The sequence below is a fragment of the Podarcis cretensis genome (assembly GCF_951804945.1).
Source record: "Podarcis cretensis genome assembly, chromosome: 8".
Taxonomy (NCBI): Eukaryota; Metazoa; Chordata; class Lepidosauria; order Squamata; family Lacertidae; genus Podarcis; species Podarcis cretensis.
In genome coordinates, this window is record NC_137177.1 from 990412 (window position 1) to 1005971 (window position 15560).

Here is a 15560-nt window from a genome sequence, read left to right on the forward strand (position 1 = left end):
TCAGCGTATGACTTTTGGGTTAATGAATTGGTTTGAAGGCGACCAAAAATAAAGGGGAAACAGAACAGAGTGAGCAGAGAGCATCTCACATGGCAAAGCCCTTGCGGTTGTGCTTTGATGAAGGGTGAGTCATGGGCCTTTCTCCTCTCCCGTTGCCAACTCAACAATATAAAGTTGATGAACTTAGGCCCAGAAATGAACTGGCAACCAATGCAGGTCTTTCAAACAGGAATCACATGTATGCCAAAGGATTTCCGTGGGTCTTCAGTGAGGAGGGGTAGATGCCACCTGTCAGGCTTCAGGGAATCTCATTCCTCTCCCAGTGGCCAGCCAAGAAGTAGACAACAAGAAGAGTTCCTGCCCAGTCCTTTATTCAGTATTTACAGAGAGAGACTTTGAACAGCGCCTCTCCATTGCAGTAATGGCGTTGTTCTGAGTAAAGTCCCACCCCTCTGTCTCTCCTCTTCTACGTCATCCCTGCGTCGGCTGATCTGTGCTTTCCGCCACTGAGCTTCCTGTTCTCCTACTCTCAATGCACGCTGGGTCCTGGGAGAAGGAGGGTCAGGAATGCTTTCTGAAGACACAGAGTCTGCCAGCTGTCTCTCCCCTGGTGCTGCTGCTGCTTCTTCCTCCTGCTGCTCTCCCAATATTTCCCAGCTCTATGACCTTCTGCAAACCACGGTTGTAAATCTGTACTGTCCTCCTCTTCTCGGGAAGGTTCAGGAGGAGGGAAGGGGGTCTCCAGCATTCCTCTTGGGTCCAGTCCCGGACACCACCTGGAGCCTGTTGGAGAAAAGGTGGGATAGAAATGCCATTAGTAAAAGAGGGAACCCAGTTGAGAAGCCAACCGCTGCATTTGGGCCCAGTTTCCGAGGCGTCTTCCAGGGCAGTTCCACCCAGAGGGCCTTGCCACCTTCCCCTCGGATCCAGAGCAGGAAGTCCCATGGCCACATCCTGTCTGTGCCAAAGGGACGGTGGCTGGAGCTAGACATGGGCCCTGCTGCTCACCTAGCCACCCAAGCAGATATGGCTGGGTTGGGGTGAAGCTCTGGACTATGAAGTGGGGTTGGGAGGGACCCTCACTGTTGCCCTGGCTCCAGATTACACTTCATACAAATGACTCACTTGTCATTCACAGTTATGACTTCTTCCTCCTCCTTCTCTCCCTAAACTTGCTGAGGGAACATTCTTCTTCTCTTGGCTGTGCTTTGATCTTATAATAGAAGAATGTGCTTGATTCATAGGATTTGCTGCAGCTTGCATTAGTACCCACAGAACTTGGCAGAGGACCTAGTGGCTCCTTCCGATCTCTTGGAGACTTCCGGAGAGCCCAGATGGATGAGCAAGACTCAGCTGGCCTTGAAGCAGGAAGAGGCCATGCCATGGAAACGGGGAGCAGTGAGGTATTCCGGGAAAACCCCATGCAGAGGATTCTGGGTGAGGAGGACACCCCTTGCTCAGCTGTGCAGAGCCAGCAGCTCAGTCAGTTCTGCTTCCAGGAGGCCAAAGGACCCCGAGAGGTTTGCAGCCGACTCCACCACCTTGACCATCAGTGGCTGAAGCCAGAAAGGCACACGAAAGCTCAGATGTTGGACCTGGTGATCTTGGAGCAGTTCCTGGCTGTCCTTCCTCTGGAGATGGAGAACTGGGTGAGGGAATGCGGAGCGGAGACCAGTTCCCAGGCGGTGGCCCTGGTCGAAGGTTTCCTCCTGAGTCAGGCAGAGGAGAGGAAGCAGGCAGAGCAGCAGGTGAGAGAGACTTTCCTCTGGATACTCCCAAGGGGCTCCAAAGAGGAGGGAGAGTATTCCCAAATCATTTCCTAATGGCCCATCTAGGAACAGATCTTCTTCTTCATATTATTATTATTAATCCTACACCCATGTGCCTAGCAGCACATATAAAAGCATAAGAAGACATCAGATGTCTTCTAAAAGTTATGCATTTTCTTATCTCCCTATCGCCTGATGGGAGGGCATTCCCCAGGGTAGGTGCCACTGTGGAGAAGGTCTTCTGCCTGGTTCCCTGTAACTTCACTTATCAGAGAGGGAATCAGCAGAAGACCCTCGGAACTGGACCTCAGTTCATGGAGACGCTCCTTTGGGTATACTGGGCCTTTGAGCCCGTTTAGGGCTTTAAGGTTCAGCACCAACACTTTGAATTGTGCTGGAAAACGTTCTGGGAACCAGTGAAGATCCTTGAGGACCAATGTTTCATGGTCCTGGCAGCCAACCCCAGACACCAGTCTAGCAGAAGCAGGAAATGGCTTTCACCTCTGTCCCCCGAAAGCGCTTGCCTCTGCCATTCCTTTTCTAACCCTTCTCCCCATTCTCTGTTTTGAATCCTTGTTGATCTTTCAGAGGAAGGATCTTTTGGCAGAAATGGGTCTTGATTCTTCGGAGGCAGAGAAGACTCCGTTGGAAGCCAGAGTGAGGCCTCTGGGTAAGGAGGAAGGAGTGTTTTCTCCCCCACTTTGTCACATTCTCTTGGTTTTGAAACTAATCTGTGAGTTCTTTACATCTTTTGGGGGAAGACATCTGGAGCCCAGAGCTCGGGGGGGGGGGGGGTTGGAGATGTATTTTTGCACAACTAATATATGAAATGGGTACAAATGTCCAAATGTACTCAGCAGGGAACACTTTTACTGCAGCTGGTTCAAATCCACAGTTTATTATCTCTTCCAGCAATGCCTGTACATTAGTTCAAATTGAGCTCTAATGGTCAGGAAAACCTCTGCTTCTTAATGGCAGCAAAGGAGGGTTTTCGGCAGGCGAAGGGCTTTTGCACTCAGTGCCTCCCTGCCTCCCGCAATCCATGCCGGAGCCGGAACCTGGTACCGAGACAAACTGGGAGTGAAGCCCGTTCCCCCCTGTCCCTGGGGGAAACTTGCAAGGAGAATTACCCTCAGTCATCCTTGTTTTTCCTTCTCCAATGATCTCCCGCTGCCTCCATTAAAGCAGAGCGAAACCGGAAGCTAGCAGGGGAGACTTTGAGGAAGCCCCACCTGTACTTAGAGATGCACTGTTTCACCTCTGAGAGAAGCAGGCGCTCACGGTTTCCACTTACCTTGGTCTCTCCCAGGTGACGGAATGATGCCACCAAGACCTGCTCCTTCATCTTTTCATGGTGGTGGAGGGGAGGCAGCAGCTGTGGACCCAGATCAGGTAGGGGGAAGGAGCCTTGTGGGGAAGGACTGCTTGGATGCAGAGGAATGGTGGGAGGAGCCAGAGAAGAGGGAGCCGACTGGGAGGAGGAGGAGGAGGAGGAGGAGGAGGAGGAGGAGGTGTCTGAAGCTGGAGAGGGAAGAGGGCTCAGGGAGCAGAGGGAGTCTGTGGCAGAGAGCAGCCCAGACTCCGAGGCAGAAGCTGCAGCAGGAGAGAGGGATGAGGAAGGCAGAGAGGGGTCTGGCCGCTGTAGAAAACAACAGAGCCAAGGGAATGTTCTCTTAAGAGGACAGCCTTTTCCCTTTTCTGTTAGGGTCCAGTGTGCTTTGAAGATGTGGCTGTCCATTTCACAGACGAGGAGTGGGCGTTGCTGGATCCTGACCAGAGAGCTCTGCATCAGGAGGTCATGGAGGAGAATTGTGGGGTCTTGGACTCTCTCGGTAAGGCTCCCTATTGGATCATCCTATCTGTTTTGTAATGCAAGACATCTCTCTATGTGACGAACCTCTGATATTTCGATGAGGCTCAACAGCGCCACCCGCAGCACCTGGGATGTTAACACTCCCACAGCAAACCTTGGAGGGATGGCTATTGATTGTTTTCCCTGTGAATATTCTTCCTCCAGTTCTGTTGTTTAAAACCATGATCAGGCTGTCTGAACTGCCCAGGCCTTCTTAAATGTAGGATTCAGAGTGATTTGAGGTGTTGAAGGAGCTTCAATCCACTTTCCTGCTTTTGTTCTTGCTTCTGTCTCTCTCTGGTTGACCAAAGAGTCGCTTGGCATTGGAGATGGCACAGATTCCACAACTGAACCAAACAAACTCCATCCCAAAACAGAGCCAGGCTTTTTGAATCTCAGGCAGTGAACCCTGTAGTAACAATAATGATAATTTTATTATTTTTACCCTGCCCATCTGACTGGGTGGCCCCAGCCACTCTGGGCAACTTCCAACAAATAGGAAAAACAACAACAACATCAAACATTAAAAACTTCCCAATACAGAGGTGCCTTCAGAAGTCCTCTAAAAGTTGCATAGTTATTTCCTTGACATCTGATGGGAGGGCGTTCCACAGGGTGGGTTCCCCTATCGAGAAGGCCCCCTGCCTCGTCCCCTGTAACTTCTCACAAAAATCTAACATTTAAGTACAGTGGTACTTCGGGTTAAGAACTTAATTCGTTTCGTAGGTCCGTTCTTAACCTGAAACTGTTCTTAACCTGAAGCCCCACTTTAGCTCATGGGGCCTCCTGCTGCCGCTGTGCTGCCAGAGCACGATTTCTGTTCTCATCCTGAAGCAGAGTTCTTAACCTGAGGTGCTATTTCTAGGTTAGTGGAGTCCGTAACCTGAAGCCTATGTAACCTGCTGTACGACTGTAAGGAAACTTGAATAATAATAATAATACTGATATGACAAGTTTCTGCTGCGTTCTGTGATGTCGAGAATTTAAAAAAACATCCAAATTGGTTTAAGGTGATGCACTTCATCATTAATTTTTTAGCCACTAAAGAAATTTAAATTTGGCAGCTGCTACACACATTTGTTCAATATATGAAAAGTGTTTTTCAGCAGATAGAAGTGATGCGCGGTGTAAAATAATAATGCAGAGTTTTAAAGAATAAGAGCTTTACTGAGTTAAAATAAACTTCTTGATAAACAACATGGTTCCAAACAGTTTGACTGAGATTCCATACTGACTCTGCTCACAACTGAGGCAGACTGACTCTGACTGACATCTTTCAGAGAACACACAGAGAAAATGGCTGCTAAGTCACATGTCAGAGTGACTCAACAGTTAGCAGTTAGACCTGAATAACTTTAGTAGGCCCAAATGATTGTGCAGTCCCAGCACTTCCCAGCCTGCTTTGCTGCTTCTACTCTCATGTGTCTTCGTCACATGCCAAGAAGTTCACATTGTTGGGCTTCGCAGGATACTGGATAAGTCTGCAGGCTTCAACAGCATGATGCAATACTCTGCTGGGTCAGAGTGACTCAGCAGGAGTGTGATTAGTGTGATTGGCTATCACCTGTTTTAAAAGGAAAGCCTGTTTAACAGTGGTTGCTGTGGTGGTTGTGCTGTAGTGTGGTGGTGCTGTGGTGGAGAGTATTCGTTTGCAAGTACTCTGTATGGACTGTTTTTGTAAATACCTGTATATAGCTCACATTAAAAAGACTGCACTGGGAAAAACCTGGGACTCTGAGCGTTTCTGCTGAAAGCACGGCGAGGAATTTCGCGACAGGGTTATGGGCCCAGCACGCTCCCACTGCGCAAGAGTACAGGTGGCAGTTATCTAGCCGTGGGTGCTGGAGGTGAGCTGCAGGGATGGAGCAGTCCAGAACTGGCGTGTTGCTGGAGAAGCTGACAGCCACGAACTACAGCATCTGGTCGGTCCACATGCAACACTTCCTCAAGCGTGAAGGCCTGTGGAAGGTGGTGGAAACTACACCGCAGCCCCCTGAGTGGGATGAGGACGATGAAAAGCTGGCACTAGCAGAGGCCCAGCTTGAAAAGGATGAGAAAGCTTTGGCTATGATCATCCTTGGAGTGGACAACAGCCAGCTAGTCTACGTAGCTGATAAGGTGACGGCAAGTGAGGCGTGGAATGCGCTCAAGGCTGTCCATGTGCGAGAGACAGCTGGCTCACTGATAACACTGACCAGGAGACTGTACCGGTGTCGGAAGAAGCCGGGGGACTCCCTGGTAAACCACCTAAAATTCCTAACAGGCTGTTTCCAGGAGCTAGCCTTAAGAGGGAGGCCTGTGGGGGAAGAAGACAAAGTCTTTATAGTCCTTAGTTCCCTTGATGACAGCTATGATATGCTGGTCAATTCCCTCGAGTCTGTAGAGACTGATAAGCTGACTCTGGAATACGTAACTGGACGGTTGTATGCAGAGGAGGACAGGCGTGCAGAGCGAAAGATGACCTCAGCCCAGCTGTTGGAGCATCCCAGAGGGAACAACAGCCGGGAAGAGCAGAGGTGTCGGGAGCCGGAGAAACAGCCAGGAGGAGCTGCTGCAGACCAGCCGGTGGTCAACAAAGTAAAAAGGTGTTTTTGCTGCAAGTTCAGTGGACATCTGCTGCGGGACTGCCCAAGAAAACAACAAAAACAGCAGAAGCACAAGAGGCAGCAGAGGGAGTCTACCGCTTGGGTGTCTGCAGATGGTCAAGAAAATGAAGAGCTGTGGGTTCTGGACAGTGGAGCTTCTCAAACCTTTTGTAAAATAAAAGGACTGCTAACTGATGCTAGGGCTTCAAACAAAAAACATGTAAGTCTTGCTACGGGCCAGAAAGCTAATGTGGTTTGTGAGGGGGAGGTTGTGTTCCCACAGCTGGGACACACATTCAGGAATGTGTTGTGTGTGCCTAGTTTGCAAAACAATCTCCTGAGCATTCCTGACTTGGCAAAAGCAGGCTTTGAAGTAAACTTTGTGGGAGATCAGTGCCAGATAAAGCAAAATGGGGCAGTGTTGGCAAATGCTAACCTTAGAACTAATATTTATGTACTGCAGTGTGAGTCTAAGGTTGCTAATGTGCAAAATGTCCCAGCCCATGATATGTGTATTCATCTCCTGCACAGGCGACTGGCTCATGCAAGCTATAAGGTGCTGAACAAAACATTGGAGTTGTGTGGGGGAATGAAAAACATTAAAAGTTGTGATAATTACTTAGACTGTAATATCTGCAAGGAGGTTAAAAGCAGGGCTTGCCCAGTAGCAAGAGCAAGCCAGAGAGAAACCAAAAACCACTGGAGTTGATTCATGCTGATGTAACTGGTCCTTTTCCACCAAGTGTCTCCCATAACAAGTACTGTTTGATCCTAGTGGATGACTATTCTAGATTTGGCTGGGTCTATCCATTGAAGCAAAAGTCTGACGTTGCCCAAACTTTGAAGTTCTGGGTAAGAAGGGTAGAAAGGCAACTTGCCGAAAAGGTGTGCTCTATTGAGACAGACAGGGGAGGAGAGTTTATGGCAAGCTCCCTAAGAAACTGGTTGCGTTCCCATGGGATTAAACATAGGCTTACCAATGTGGCGACGCCTCAGGAGAACGGGGTAGCAGAGCGTAGGGGAGGTGTCTTGCAGACACAAATGAAAGCATTGTTAGCAGATGCAAATCTTCCAATTAAGTACTGGGCTGAGAGTATTAAGACTGCAAATTATATTGGGAATCGCTTGTGGTCAAGGGTACTAGATGACATACCCTATAAAATTCTCTATAACAAAAGTCCCAGTTTGCAACATTTGAGAATCTTTGGGACAAAGGCGTGGGTTGACATACCTGTAAAGAACCGAAGAAAAGGTGGGAAAAGGGCACAGCAGTTGCTATTTCTTGGGTATGAAAGTGGTACGAAAGCCTACAGGTTTGAAGATGATAAAAATCTTTTGAGTTATAGTCGATCAGCCAGCTTTAATGAGCAAAGAAATTGGCCCAAGATACATGCTAACCTGCTGCCAGAAAAAGTTTTACTGCTGAGCATACCTGATAAGGCAGTTGAAACAAAGCTAAGAATTGGCAGCTCTCCCAGAGAAACTGAAAGGGAGGAGGTAAAGGTTGAGCATTTTTCTCCAGCTGCTAGCATGGAGCAAGGGGGAAGAGAGAGTACAACAGGGACAGGAGGAGGTAAATCTCCAGAATCAATCCACCCCAAAAGCAGTCCTGAAGGTAGCCCAGGGGGTGAGGTTAATCAACCAAGGAGGTCTGCAAGAAGTAATAAAGGTCAACCTCCAGACCGTTATGGGTTCCCAGCCACCATAAACCAGGTTTGTGTAACTGAGCCAGAAAACTTTGAAGAAGTGCAAGAGTTACCTACTCTAGAGAAAGAGGCGTGGTTAAAGGCAATGCAGGCAGAGTATAACTCTCTGCTAAACAACAATGTCTTTGTACCTACAGAATTGCCTGAAGGTAAAAAGCCCATAAGCTGTAAGTGGGTTTTTAAAGTGAAAAAGCTGGCTGATGGTAGTTGTCAGAGGAAAGCCAGGTTGGTTGCAAGGGGCTTTACACAAAGGAAAATGATACATTATGATGAAGTGTTTGCCCCAACAGCAAAGGCTGAAACAGTAAAATCAGTTTTAGCAATGGCAAGTCTGAGAGGGTTAAAAGTTAATCATTTTGATGTTGCCTCAGCATATTTAAATGCTCCTATTGACGCTGAGGTGTATTTACAGCAAATACCAGGTTATGAGCTGGAAAAAGACAGCATGGTGTTAAAACTGCAAAGGGCACTATACGGTTTACACCAAAGTGCACGTCTATGGCATGAATGCATAGACACAACTTTGAAAAAGATGGGATTCAAACAAAGCCTGGCTGATTCCTGTTTATATTCAGCAATGGTGCAAGGAAGTGTTTGTTATTTACTTTTGTATGTTGACGATATCTGTCTAATAACAACTGCACAAAAGCAAGTGTCTTGGTTTATAAACAGCCTAGGTAACAAATACAAACTGAAGTATTTGGGAGAGATTCAGAATTACTTAGGAGTAGAGGTTCAGAGAAATGAAGAGGGCGTCTACTCTCTGAGTCAGAAGGAAAAAATTGAAAAGTTACTGAAGACATATGGAATGGAGAGGGCAAATGAGGTTGACACTCCCATAACTACCCAGTACAAAAATGAACCAGAAGGGCAAAAATGTGAGAATGCAACAGCGTTTCATTCTCTGTTGGGTTCTCTGTTATATTTAAGTTGTTGGACAGGACCCGACATAACATTGGCAGTGCACATGTTAAGCCAAAGAAGTGCAGACCCGGCTCAGAGAGATTGGGTAGCACTTAAAAGAATCCTAAGGTATCTGAAAGGCACAAAAGATTACAAACTGGTGCTGGATACAGGATATGATCAGCAAGTGTATGCATACGCTGATGCCAGTTGGGGGGACAGAGAAAATGGAAAGTCTACCACTGGATATGCCATATATATTGGAAATGCCCTGGTTCAGTGGAAATCCCAGAAACAAACATTTGTTACCACAAATACTTGTGAAGCTGAGTACTCAGCCATAAGCGAATGTGTGTCACAAATAGAGTGGTTTGCTTGTCTAACAAAAGAACTTGGAATACCTTCTGAAATGCCAATCACTGTGCTAAGTGACAACATGGCTGCACAACAGCTTGCCAACCAACAGAACTTTAAGAGCAAAAGTAAACATATAGCTATAAGATATGGAAATGTGAAAAATGCTTTGGAAAGAAATGTGTTAAAGGTACAGCACTGTAACACAAAATGTAATGTGGCAGATTTGTATACAAAATGTTTGGATGCTCCTAAATTTCGAGACTTAAGAGAATTATTAGGTCTCAAGCCTTTGACTTAAGGAGGAGTGTTGGGATTCGCAGGATACTGGATAAGTCTGCAGGCTTCAACAGGATGATGCAATACTCTGCTGGGTCAGAGTGACTCAGCAGGAGTGTGATTAGTGTGATTGGCTATCACCTGTTTTAAAAGGAAAGCCTGTTTAACAGTGGTTGCTGTGGTGGTTGTGCTGTAGTGTGGTGGTGCTGTGGTGGAGAGTATTCTTTTGCAAGTACTCTGTATGGACTGTTTTTGTAAATACCTGTATATAGCTCACATTAAAAAGACTGCACTGGGAAAAACCTGGGACTCTGAGCGTTTCTGCTGAAAGCGCGGCGAGGAATTTCGCGACACACATTTGCCATTTTTATTCCCCTACTCTTACACCACAAGGCAGCTGACTATGACCAAGTCAGTCCAGAGTCAATGTTCCCAAATATTTCTCCAGCTCTTAAAATTTGTTTAGATTTAATACTGCATACTGAACAGCGTAGCATATTGAATATATCTTAATTTTAACAGGGAACTTTTCTGCATTTGCCACCTTTTTCAATAAAAGCACATTTGATTTATGAAGATAGTACAGATGCATATTTAAATTTGAACAAAATGACGTTACCAGGTTAAGCTGTACTTTTAAACACCTGAGAGAGAAAACATCTAATACAGTGGTGCCTCGCAAGACGAAATTAATCCGTTCCGTGAGGCTCTTGGTATAGCGGTTTTTTGGTCTTGCGAAGCAAGCCCACTGACAGTTTAGCGGATTAGCGCTATTAGCGGTTTAGCAGCTTTTAGTGATCAGCTGTTAAGCGGCTTATCAGCGGCTTAGGAAAAGGGGGGGGGAGGGGAAAAAACCCGCAGGAACTCGCAAAACATTTTAGTCTTGCGAAGCAAGCCCATAGGGAAATTCGTTTTGTGAAGCGCCTCCAAAACGGAAAACCCTTTCGTCTAGTGGGTTTTCCGTCTTGCAAGGAGTTCGTCTTGCGGGGCACCACTGTATTCAACTTGATTTTTATACAAAACTAGACATTTTTAAAGAACAAAAGGAACGTTATAACATCTAACTCCCTTCAGTTCTTCCCCTGTCCCAAGAATTAATTAGCATTCTTCCATAATTTGGGACTGCACTTCTTCCCGAGACTCTAATCCGTTTGCTTCTTAGTTTCAGGTGGTGATGAATTGGAAATGAAGAACAGGGGAGACTACAGCGAAATCCACACAGTGGAGGAGCCATATCAGGATTCAGACTGTGGAGAGGGCTTCAGTCAGAGCTCCCATTCCACTTCCCATCTAAGAAATCCGCTTGAGAAGAAACCCTATCAGTGCTTGGAATGTGGAAAGAGCTTCACCTGGAAACAGAGTTTCGCTGTCCATCAAAGAATTCATACAAAAGAGAAACCCTATCACTGCTTGGAGTGTGGAAAGAGCTTCAGTCACAGCCACAACCTCACTTCCCATCGTAGAATTCATACAGGGGAGAAACCATATCACTGCATGGAATGTGGAAAGAGCTTCAGTCAGGGCTCCCATCTCACTGCACATCAAAGGATTCATACAGGGGAGAAACCCTATCACTGCTTAGAGTGTGGACAGAGCTTCAATCAGAGGGCTAAGCTCACTTCCCATCAGTGGATTCATACAGGGGAGAAACCCTATCAGTGCTTGGAATGCGGAAAGAGTTTCAATCAGAGGGCCCATCTCACTTCCCATCAAAGAATTCATACAGGGGAGAAACCCTATCAATGCTTGGAATGTGGAAAGAGTTTCACCTGGAAAGAAAGTTTCACTGTCCATCAGAGAAATCATAAAGGCGAGAAACCCTATCAGTGCTTGGAATGTGGAAAGAGGTTCAGCCGGAAAATAAGTTTCACTTCCCATCAAAGAATTCATACAGGGGAGAAACCCTATCACTGCTTTGTGTGTGGAAAGAGCTTCAGTCACAGCTATACTCTCACTTCCCATCGTAGAATTCATACAAGGGAAAAACCGTTTCACTGCGTAGAATGTGGAAAGAGCTTCAGTAAAAAAAGCAGTTTCACTTCCCATCAAAGAATTCATACAGGGGAAAACCCCTATCAGTGCATGAAATGTGGAAAGAACTTCAATCAGAGGGCCCATCTCACTTCCCATCAAAGGATTCATACAGGGGAGAAACCCTATCAGTGCTTGGAATGTGGAAAGAGATTCAGAAATTGTTCAGATCTCACTTCCCATCAAAGGATTCATACAGGGGAGAAACCGTATCACTGCTTTGTGTGTGGAAAGAGCTTCAGTCACAGCTATACTCTCACTTCCCATCTTAGAATTCATACTGGGGAGAAACCCTATCAGTGCGTGGAATGTGGAAAGAGCTTCAGTCAGGGTTCCCATCTCACTTCCCATCAAAGGATTCATACAGGGGAGAAGCCCTTTCAGTGCGTTGAATGTGGAAAGAGCTTCAGCCAAAAAAGCAGTTTCACTTCCCATCAAAGAATTCATAAAGTGGGAAAACCCTATCGGTGCATGGAATGTGGAAAGAGCTTCAGCAAAAAAAGCAGTTTCTTTTCCCATCAAAGAACTCACACAGGAGAAAAACCCTATCAGTGCTTGGAGTGTGGAAAGAGCTTCACCTGGAAAGAAAATCTCACTTCCCATCAAAGGATTCATACAGGGGAGAAACCCTTGCAGTGCATGGAATGTGGAAAGAGCTTCGGTAAAAAAAGCAATCTCACTGTCCATCAAAGAATTCACACAGGAGAAAAACCCTATCAGTGCGTAGAATGTGGAAAGAGCTTCACCAGGAAAAAAAATCTCACTGTCCATCAAAGAATTCACACAGGAGAAAAACCCTATCGGTGCATAAAATGTAGAAAGAGCTTCACTGATAGGTCCTCTCTCACCTCCCATCAAAGAATCCATACAGGGGAGAAACCATATCACTGCTTGGAGTGTGAAAAGTGCTTCACCAGGAAGGAAAGTCTCACTGTCCATCAAAGAATTCACACAGGAGAAAAACCCTATCAGTGTGTGGAATGTGGAAAGAGCTTCACTGATAGGTCCTCTCTCACCTCCCATCACAGAATCCATACAGGGGAGAAACCATATCACTGCTTGGAGTGTGAAAAGTGCTTCACCAGGAAAGAAAGTCTCACTGTCCATCAAAGAATTCATACAGGAGAAAACCCCTATCAGTGTGTGGAATGTGGAAAGAGTTTCAGCCACGGCTACAATCTCACTTCCCATCAAAGAATTCATACAGGGGAGAAACCCTATCAGTGTGTTGAATGTGGAAAGAGCTTCACTGATAGCTCCTCTCTCACCTCCCATCAAAGAATTCATACAGGGGAGAAACCGTATCACTGCTTGGAGTGTGGAAAGAGCTTCAGTCACAGCCACGATCTCACTTGCCATCGTAGAATTCATACAGGGGAGAAACCATATCAGTGCATGGAATGTGGAAAGAGCTTCAGTCAGGGCTCCCATCTCACTGCACATCAAAGAATTCATACAGGGGAAAAACCTTATCAGTGCTTGGAGTGTGGAAAGAGCTTCACCAGGAAAGAAATTCTCACTTCCCATCAAAGAATTCATACAGGAGAAAACCCCTTTCAGTGCCTGGAATGTGGAAAGAGATTCATTAACAGCTCCACACTCACTTCCCATCAAAGAATTCATACAGGGGAGAAACCCTTCAAGTGCTTGGAATGTGGAAAGAGCTTCACCTGGAAAATAAGTTTCACTTCCCATCAAAGAATTCATACAGGAGAAAACCCCTTTCAGTGCCTGGAATGTGGAAAGAGCTTCACCAGGAAAGTAGGTCTCAGTGCCCATCAAAAATTACACACAGCAGAGAAGTCAGATCAGTGTTAGGAATGTGGAAAGATCTTCAGTCAAAAAGGAAATCTCATTTCATCAAAGAATACATACAGGGGAGGAATCATCAGTGCCAAGTGTGTGATTGGAAGGAGTTATGAAAGTCTGGTCTCATTTTTAAAGCTCTTTTTTAAAAAATTGGAGCTTTTAGAAAGAGGTTTTCGATTGGGCTTTGGGATGATGTACTGCCCCCCTGTTGGCCTACAACTAGACCCTGCCATATGACCCATCGTGTTGAAGGCCCGCCAGGTCCCGTTCACCTTTAAAACCCCGCATTGATGAGGAATTAGACCGGCTCATGGAGCAAGGAGTGCTCTAGCTTAATGCCCCCCGAGAAACCCCTATCATCACACCCGTCAATCCCAATGGCTCAGTCCACATCTGCGCAGACTACAAATGTACCATAAAGAAGGCCCTTACGGCTCATGCATCCCCGGTGCCAATGGTCAGCCATGTCCTTGCCACCCTGGTGGGGTCTAAGATTTTTGGCAAGCTGGCCCTGGCCCAGGCCTATCAGCAGTTGTCAGTGGACGAGGCCACTACGGAGGCACAGACAATTGTAACGCACAGGGGCCCGTTCCGTGTCAAGGGGCTGAAATTTAGCGTCAGCGTGGCCCCAGGCATATTCCAAAATCCAATGGACTCTCTCCTCAAGGAATACCTGGCGTCACACTCTTCTTCGATGATGTGTTGATCACCGGGGCCACATTGGGGGAGTTTGGGGACACACTCCACACCGTCCTGCACTGTTTCCAGATGGCCAGCCTCAAGGTGAAGTGGGGAAAGTGTCTGCTAGGAGTACAACAGGTGGTTTTTCTAGGATTTACAGTAGATGCAGACAGAGTCCACCTGACCGGGGACAAGGTGCGAACTATTTGCGACGCCCCTACACTTAAGGGTAAGGCGGAAGTCCAAGCCTTCTTGGGACTGTTGAACTTTTACCATGCCTTCTTACCCCACAAGGCAGCAGTAGCGGAGCCCCTAGACAGACTGTTAGATAAGCGGGCCCCGTGGGTGTGGGGGCAGTGCCATGAGGCTGCGTTCCAAGCAGTCAAAGATCTGCTCGTCTTGAACCCAGTCCTGGCGCACTATGACGAGAGGTTGCCGGTGGTGCTGGCATGTGACACCTTGCCCTATGGTGTCGGTGCCGTACTAGGGCACCAACTTCCGGATGGAAGAGAGGTGCCGGTGGCTTACTTTTCCCAGACCCTCTCCACAGCTGAGAGGAACTATCCGCAAATAGACAAAGAGGGCCTGGCAATTGTGAAGGGAGTAAAGAAATTTCACGATTTCTTGTATGGGCGCCCCCTTACCGTCGTGACCGACCACAAGTCGCTGCTTGGCCTATTCACACCCGAGAGGCAGACCCCTCCAATACTATAACCCTGCGTCCTCAGGTGGTTGATTTTCCTCACCGGCTACTAGTATACACGGTCCACCAGCCTGGGAAGGCAATGGGCCACACGGACGCCCTCTGCAGACTGCCACTACCTGACACTGGACCTGACCCTGCACCCGCACATGAGGTCATGAGCCTGGAATAGCTTCCTGACCGCCTCATTCAGGTGCTGGAAGTAGCACGCCACTCCATGAAGGACAGGGTCATCTCCCGGGTCCTGGACTGGGTGTGGCGGGGATGGCCCAGTAGCAACCCTGGGCCGGAATTTGCAGGCTATACAACTGTCAGGGGCTCAGGAGCAGAAGCACAGGGAAGAGGGGAGATGGAGAGCGAAGGGGAAGAATCTGAGGGCAGCGTAGGGGAAGATGACAGTGACCCGAGAGATTCCATGAGCCTCTCCAGCGAATCGGAAGATTCACAGAAGGGGGCTCTGATGGCCAGGGCAAGGGGGGTCCCGGGAGGGACGCACCAGAGGCTAGGGGCCAGCAGCGACTCCCAAAGCAGCAGCTGGAGATCGGGACCAGCTTCCCCACCAGGGCGTAGCGGGGGGGAAGAGTCCCACGTGTCAGGGCAGGCTTCCCCTCCAGTGGGGAGAGAAGATGAGTCAGGGCTGACCACGCCCCTATCGCTGAGTGAGGGAACGGAGGGGAAGTCAGATCTAGCTAGCCCCCCCAAAGGGGGAAGCAGTGACAGGAGCAGTGTAACGGTCAGGAGGAAGGTGGCCGGGTGGGCGCGCGCGCCAAGTTCAAATGTACAGGCGCGCGGGACAGCAGGGAGCTCGGATTGGGAGCCAGGTCCTAAAGCACGCCGGAGGGAGGGGGAAGACTCAGGGGACTCTTCAGCATCAGAAGAGTCCAGAAA

General features: G+C 47.7%; 1 protein-coding gene across 1 annotated transcript in view; it reads left to right on the forward strand.

Annotated features, from left to right (window-relative positions):
• LOC307221084 (uncharacterized protein) overlaps positions 1–15560 on the forward strand; it is a 42213-nt gene that overhangs the window by 24908 nt on the left and 1745 nt on the right. The window contains exons 2-6 of the mRNA XM_079985299.1: positions 1245–1748; positions 2358–2439; positions 3079–3161; positions 3475–3601; positions 10617–14982. Of these exons, the coding sequence (XP_079841425.1) occupies positions 1245–1748; positions 2358–2439; positions 3079–3161; positions 3475–3601; positions 10617–13297 (3477 nt within the window). The 3' untranslated portion in view covers positions 13298–14982. The remainder of the gene's footprint in view (positions 1–1244; positions 1749–2357; positions 2440–3078; positions 3162–3474; positions 3602–10616; positions 14983–15560) is intronic.